Source organism: Convolutriloba macropyga, chromosome 3 (assembly GCF_964194025.1).
Source record: "Convolutriloba macropyga chromosome 3, txConMacr16.3, whole genome shotgun sequence".
NCBI classification, from domain to species: Eukaryota; Metazoa; Xenacoelomorpha; order Acoela; family Convolutidae; genus Convolutriloba; species Convolutriloba macropyga.
In genome coordinates, this window is record NC_134470.1 from 60,108,139 (window position 1) to 60,116,245 (window position 8,107).

Genomic DNA, 8,107 nt, shown 5'->3' on the forward strand with positions numbered 1-8,107 from the left:
GAGAGCCATCAAACCACCTTTCACATTGTTTGAGTTTTGGGCGCTAGTTCGTTCCCAGCTAGTCAACCTAAACAAAATACAAAATTCTACAACCCCGCAGAGCTGGTTGGTGTTCTCATTTTGCAGGAAAAGCAAAAATTGGCTACTATGTGTTGCCACTCGAGACGACTCAAAACAAACACCAAGATAACTCAAAGACGACTATGATAGTGAGAGGAAAACGAAAAGTCTTTCAAAAATTCGAAAATATTGAGGTATATACACTACAAAAAAATCGAAGTAAATGCCAGCAAAGTTTGCAGGAAAGCATAACTGCAGGGAATTCCTGCAAACACAGCTGCATTGTGCCGAAATCGAACTTGTCTCTACAATAAATTTATAACCATAACTGCTTCAAATTATCAATTATTGACTAATAAAATTGAGAAGTGACGCAGTTCCATTTTTTTAATAAGGGTGTTGAAAAAATTATCCGTCCTTGTTAAATATAAGCATCACTTACCCGTATCTTGAGTCGTGTTATTTTGAAGCGTACCTGCTTAATAAGCAACTGTAGCTTGCGTGAAGATAGCATAATACGAAAATCTGCCTAAGTTAATCAACCATCGCAAAACGAATTATATTTGATTTATTCAGCAAGTCGTTCTTCGGTCTCAATAGAAATTCAGAAACCAGGTTTTCCGTCTAATGACGAAATATAATGTTGCGCAACAAGATTTGAAAAATTTTAACGTTTAAATTCTGTCCAATCTTAAAATTAAATTTGAAGTCTGTTTATATAATCTCTCACAAACGCTTGCAAGTTCTTATATTAACAACCTAAAGAATATAATTAAAGCGAATAAAGATAAGATAACTCTTGTGTACTTATGCTTTTGTAAATCTTTAATCTCATGTCATGAAATTTTTGTAATCATTTTTTAAAAAAATTCAACAAGCAATTTCTAATAATAATTTAAAATTTTAAATAATCTACAAAGAATGGCAAAATGAAAATTATAAATATGGCGGCATAATTTAATGCTGAACTTGACGTTGCACGTAATGTTTTGCTGTTTTTACCATGGCTTTAACCATGCTGGAATTTTGGCAGTGGTTTGGCCGAAGTCAAAAACATTAAATATTTGCACAGCAAATTCTCTATAGCATTCTCTGTATAAAAGGGATACCATACTTGCTCGAGGAAGGAAAAATTAAGGAAAACAGTTAATATCTATTCAGTCTAGAAAGGAGATTAAGACTTAATTCAAAATCAAGACAGCAAAGTACATATATATAACAGGTGGTAAAAATTCACTTTAGATTTAATTCAAAAGAGGGAAAAATCAGCGATAGTCACTTAAACTATAAATAAAGAAAATGAAGAAACCAAAACGAACAAATATATCGAAATATATCAATATATAAATATATAAAAGGGGAAAAAATCTGCAAGTTTTACTTTTGAGTTTAATTTGCTCATCAAACATTCACAGGTTAACATCAAAATTACATAAACGCTTAAAATTGTTTTGAATGAAAATCGAACAAACGCTAGTGAAGTAAAACTTTGTTGGCTTTTAATCAAGAAATTTACTCTAGATCAGATACGCGATATAAAAAATGTCCAAAAGAAAACAAATAACCAAAATGTTTGCTGACATTGAAACGGTACATATTTGAAAAATGAGTCATTTAAAAGTTAATATCTTAATTCTGTTCATCGTATTCAAAAACTTTTGATGTGAAAAAATTGATCTCAAAAATCTGAAAAAAATGTTCAAACTTTTTGAGTAGATAAAATTGATTGATCGTTAATGAATGATTGATCGTTAAATCTAAACAATTCGAAATGAACTTGAAAACAGTGAAAGACTTACTGATTCACTATTAAGTGCCGAATATTTAGTTAATATTGGGCCAATTTTCATAACTGATGAGAAGTTAAAATTTACCGTAAATGAAACGCGAAACACTTCAATATAAAAATATACTGAATACATTAAAATAATTTGTGGTCCGTTTCTGCGAAAAATGTTTGTAGTACTATAGCAACAGCTCTGATTGCACAAGCTCCTCGGAATTCAGTTGCCATTTTTCTTACTTTGCGCATGTAACCACTGCAAATAAATACAAGAAAATGCAATTTAATTGTAAATACCTAAATTTTAACTTAGTTTACCTTTAGCATTACTAAGTTTGCTTGACAATGAATATCGATTACTTTTTTGAGCTTTTGAGATTGGCAAGTTGATAAGAAAATAGAATTCAAGTCTACAGAATTCAATTAAATGCATATTGCATTCATTATACTGCATTCAGCTAATCGAACTTGCAGCAGGATTCGCGTTCATTAATTAAAAATATGGGCAATCCTTTTCCTGAAATACAATAAACATTCAAGGAACCAAAAACCCGACTATCGGGTAATTTCAACAACGATCTTTGGAATTCAAACACGAATATGACCTAATGTGGACAAAGCGGAAAAATTTTTACTTTGAAAATGGTGAAAAATGATTTAAAAAAACATTCAAGAGAAAAACCCGATATCAAATTTGAGGCAATTGCCTGATTTTTGGAGACAGGGATAATTTATCAGAAAAGCATTAAAAAACCAATTTTATTAAGGATATTGTAACCTTTGAGACATAAACTTGCAAAAGCACAGGAAAAATGATACCGAAGATTGTCAAAAATATTCTATCACCTGCAGCGCAAAAAAGTAATGAAAAGAACAAAAACAACAGCAAAATCAACAGGAGAGTTGTGGAAAACGCTTATTAAAACCCCAACCTCTGAAAACATATTGAGTACAAAAACAAGTTTCCAAAAGACTTAGTTTTACCAAGCCATTCTTGCAATTTTAGAAAAACCTTTCGGCTTGCTATTCGGCTTCTTTATTATTAAAAAAACTATTCAACTCTTCACCTGTCAAAAGTACCTCATTAGGTTTTTCAAAACCCGCATTTGTTTCACAAGCCCTGGGGCTTCAAATTCAAAGCTTTAAACAATTTACCAGTACTTCTTTTGAGTCACAAAATTTAACTTTTCCCAGTACAATTAAAATACTTCGAATCGTATGAAAAAGTAGTGTTAATCGTTTGTTTAGCCAACCACTTATTTTCGCTGTTCGTGAGTTAAATGAACCAAGTAAATATCGCCTCAATTATTCATGTATGGAAGTGATCTGGTATCAACAATTTGAAAGTAAATTCAAAACAATTACTTTTGGAGGAAAATAAGAATTTGAAAACACAAAGCAGATTTCATGACACAAAAAATGAAAACAATTGTGATGTGGTGAAAAGATTACGCTATATGAATGTCACTGTGTGCTCTTCTTAGTGATTTCATTTGTTGTCCCTGGTACTGTAAAACTCAAAACTTTATACCAAATACAGTTAAACAAATACAATTAAAAAAGTTTATTAGGCTGACTTAAACGTTAATTAATTTTCTGTTCTCGGAAAACCAATGTTTTCGGTTAATTCTCTCCACGTTTTTGATATTTGTTGATGCGAACTGTCTGAAATTTTGCAGTTAAATTAGCATACCTCCGAGGCTTCCAAATACTTCAAACCTTCTTCACAGTGTTTTTTTATGTGTGCCGAAGTCATTTTTCGCTAATCAGTTGAAAAATTTTTCCCTAGACATTCGTAAAAGAAAAACATCCAAATCTGCTTCTATTGGGCCTAAAAATTACCACGCTTTTATACGTTTCGTTTACATCCTCTTTTTTTTCTTCCGGGAGCGAGATCTAATATCATGTGTTTTGAGAAAACATAAAAATTGCATTTGGTAAAGTAAACTGAACATTAATTCTTTATAAACAAAATAAGTGAAATTTTATTCGTTTTGTTTCTTCATGGCGTATATATTTTGCTTTTTTCATAAGTATCATTTCGCTAAAAATTTGTTTGCTTTTATGAGCTTTTAAGCTGTAAACAGCCTGCTTTAGTAAATTACCAAAAACAAGAAATACTGAAAATTTGTTGTGCAAAAACACTAAAATTTTTTTATCTCTATGATTGAAAATTGTTCTATTTCATTAAATATTGATGAAAAACGAATACAAATAGTTAACCAAATGTTGATATTTTTTGATAGTTTGGATAACAACAGCTTTTTTTAGCTGATTTGATAGTTTTCAATATTTGTGTGAAATTTTTGATGTAACTTTGTTTGTGAAGTTTTTTATGCAGCTATAAAAAAATCTGTGAACCAAAAACTTTTTGCTGGAGAAGAAAACATACATCCATTGAGTCATTTAAAAATCTAATAAAATAGAAAAAAGCAGATGTTCTTTTTATATGTAGTTCTATTTTAGAAGTTCTTTTTGTAGAAGTTCTTTTTATTTGAAATATCACAGGCGTCAAACCTAAGCCTTTTTTATATCTTGACGAATTTAATTTTGTTAAACAGATGCTGTTTCAATTTGTTTGAATAAAAGAAGCAAATACGTTCTTGTTCAGTATCAATTCAAATCAACTTTTTGCCCCGTCTCATTTTCAAGTGCATTTGATTGAGCTATTCCAAATTTTCTTCTGAGCTATTCCATACATCACCGAAATTTTCACCAAAAAAATGCAAAAGTATATAGTTTTTTCAAAAAAAATCTATACATATTTGATTTATTTAAAACTCGAAAAACACGGGGCCAACATTTTGTGAGTTAATTGCATTTTGCGATACCTTTGAGTTCAATAAATATGATGATAAACATCTAGTTTAAAAAATAAAACAGCTCTATTGTAAAAAAGCCTCTTCCTTGAAAGTGAATTTCTTTGAACTATATTGATCTAGAATTAGCAGAAAAAGTAAAATCTAATTTTGCCTGAGACATTTCAGCAGAACGCCCTCCAATAGGATGAGCAAATAACGGTAAAATTGCTATGTATTTTTGTCATGTATGTAAATTTTATCTGAGCTTATCGTTAATTTCATCAGATGGACAGAAGCAACTAGTGATTGTGATACTGAAAACTTCTAAAATTAAATTTCCATTGCTTCAAGATTTGTATGTTTTCTGTCACTGGTATATAACCTAACCTAGCTCATCTTAAGAAGAAATTAATGAATTAAAGCGACAAAAAACAAATAAAAAATATCCATTTTTCAATGATGTAAATTGCAACAAAAAGAAGCAATATTCTTCACCAATTTTTTTTAAAAACCTAATTTCTAATTCTCCATCGTCGTATATTTCATGTACAGTTGTCGTTGAAGTTTGAGGAATAAAAAGTGCTCCTTTTTGCTCAACAGCCAAAATTCTTTGTGTATAAAGACGACTATAGTTCCTAATTCCAGTAATTAAGGAAAAACTGTACGCTTAGATTTCAAATTATCATACCACACCTGTTCACCATTAAAAAGTTTTAGAACCTGATTTTATATTTTAAGGCAAGTTAAAAGAACAACTGATATCAATGTAAAATTTTCAACATAGCGACACTTAAACGATGTTTAAACAATCTTTTGATGATAGCATGTGACATCTAGAAGAGCTGCTCTACGAGAATGACACAAAAACTTTTGCAAACAAACAATAAAATTACTATTAACAAAAATGACCGGTTATTTCTGGTTAACTTTGCTAAATATTTTAATGTGACAATTTTGGTGAACAAATATTAAATGACAATTTTTGAGTGACATGCGGTTTATATCAAATAAAATAACAAAGAAAATGAAATTTTAATCTTTTTAAAAACACAAAAGAATAAGTTATTTTTTTCCAAATAAATTTTCGGAATGTTAGTCGTAGTAGCTGAGAAGTTACTATTATTTTGAAAATTTTTTACGACCTTGCATTCGAAAATGGAAAGTATCGTTCTAGAAAAATTTTGGCTTAAACCTTCTAATGTTACAATGTATAATTTACCAGATTTTTTTTAATTGAAAAAGATTACAAACCTGATCTATTTGAAGCGCCACAAGAGACATTTAGAGTCAAATAAACGAAAATTAGTTTGATCTATTTTATCGATTATTAAACACCAATATGGCAATGATAACAAATGTTTTTCGGTTGTACACGATACGCACAGAAGCACGTAAAAGTTTAATAGAAAACGAAAGTAGGAAATTAAGCAAACAAGGATTTGGCAATTAATTTTTAATATCATACATCCAAAAACCACCAAGCTACTACACTGTACGGACATTTTACTGATCCAAGCCACGTTTAAACATACACAAATGACTGAAATGTAGCCAATAATATGCAAAATGTGATTAATGTTTAATTTTTCACTTACCGTTGTCAGTTTAAAGGGAATCAATATGCTGTAACGTCTCACGTAGAACCACAATCTTCGCATATCTGATGAAAATCCTTGATTAATGAAGTTTACCAAAATAATATCAAATTTGTGATTATTTATTAACTGAAATTTTTGTGTTGCTCAAAATTAGTTGCTACAGAACTTATATGCTATTCATATCTTGAAGGTTAAAATCTTTTTTCGTTAATCTAAATGAGGCGAATGTATAGGTTTACTATTCAAACTTTGAAATAATGACGCAAAAAGGAGAAAAAGTTTAATTGTATAGTAAACGTTGGTTGATATCATTTGGTATAAACGTCGAATTAATCAAAAAAAAATCCAGCTTAACTAATACCGATGGAACATAATAAGTTTAATTGTGTATAATTAATTAAACTGACATCGAGATAAGTTATTTATTGACGAAGAGTCCATTCCAGAACAAAAACTGATACTGATTTAAAATTAGTAAGGAAGTTGCATCATCAAATATGCTACTTGTATTTTCACCTGGAATTTACAACATCAATTCATTATGGCTAACCACAGGAACTCATAAACTATTAATAATTAACGGACAATACTAGAGTACAAATAATAACTAATACAACAGCAACAAAAATTGAAATACTTTTGTCAAAACAAGTGCGTTTTTCATTTTTAATATGGCTAAAAGCAAAATAATATTTTATGGTCAACGAAATGGTCAAATGGTTTTTTGGTAGCATCTGAGCGGAACTTATATTCTTCAATTTTCAAATAAGAACGTCATAAGAATTTTCGGTTGGTTAGACCTAAATGGTTTAGTTTTAAACCAATATTTTCCCCATATATGTAGAAACATAAACTAAACTATAACATGCTGCGGTATGCACTGGAGTTCAGCACAAAAGACATATGGTAAAATAGCCAGTTTTTAAGTTGCAACTTATTCAGAGCGTAGCTTTCGCTTAAAGCATTTCAAATGAAAAAAGGATCTCGAAAACCAAAAACATTCCGACTATCGAAAGCACTTTTCTCCTTTTTTTAACAAAATTTGCGTGAAAGTTGAAAGAACACACAAATGCAAAATGTCGCAAAGATTTAAATGGCTGTTTTTAAGTAAATACGACTAAATAAATGAAGGATTGAAGGCTATAAAGTATTGAAGAACAAGAAATAACAAGAGAAATTGTTATACGAGATAGACAAGTTCAAGATCCTAAAACCAAATTAAGTAATAGCGTAGCAAACTTGGGTTGTAATCTAGGAATAGATATTAGAACTTGCTATTTGCCCATTTTCCCAGAAGTTGCCACTACTTACCCTCTTTAACAGCTCCTATCAGTTCTTTTCTGATCTGACAAAATTGAGCTGAAGAACAGACTAATCTGAACAAATAACTGAATACACATGCTCACATCAACAATCACAAAACCGTGCATCCCCCCCACACACACACACACAAACACACGCATACACACACACGCACGCACGCACGCACGCACACACACACACACACACACACCACACACACACACACACACACACACACACACACACACACACACACACACACACACACACACACACATACACACACACACAAACACACACACACGCACGCACCTACTAAAACTCGCAAACACAACCACAATACACGTAAAAGCAGATACAAAGATACACATAAAAGACGTCCCAAGCACGCACTCCACATACAAAGCATTACAAACATGCGCAACATTAATGGCAGATTGCCAGAAAACAGCTGGCTGTGATAGCCTCCAAGACCTCTAATTTAAAAAAAATGATCTAAGATTGATTGCCGAAATTCAGATCTAAGATATCTTCGAAAAACTCGGGTTATCCTACAAAACTTT

At 30.9% G+C, this 8,107-nt stretch overlaps 1 protein-coding gene across 3 annotated transcripts in view; it reads right to left on the minus strand.

Moving 5' to 3' along the window:
* LOC142336328 (uncharacterized) overlaps nt 1–6,826 on the minus strand; it is a 41,425-nt gene extending 34,599 nt beyond the window's left edge. The window contains exon 1 of one of the 3 annotated variants that reach the window (XM_075385079.1): nt 6,240–6,826. In XM_075385079.1, the coding sequence (XP_075241194.1) occupies nt 6,240–6,302 (63 nt within the window). In that variant the 5' untranslated portion in view covers nt 6,303–6,826. Of the gene's footprint in view, nt 1–502; nt 757–5,895; nt 5,986–6,239 lie in introns of those variants that run through there. The other 2 variants (XM_075385081.1, XM_075385078.1) reach the window with 2 other exon arrangements.
* Between the last annotated feature and the right edge of the window lie 1,281 nt (nt 6,827–8,107).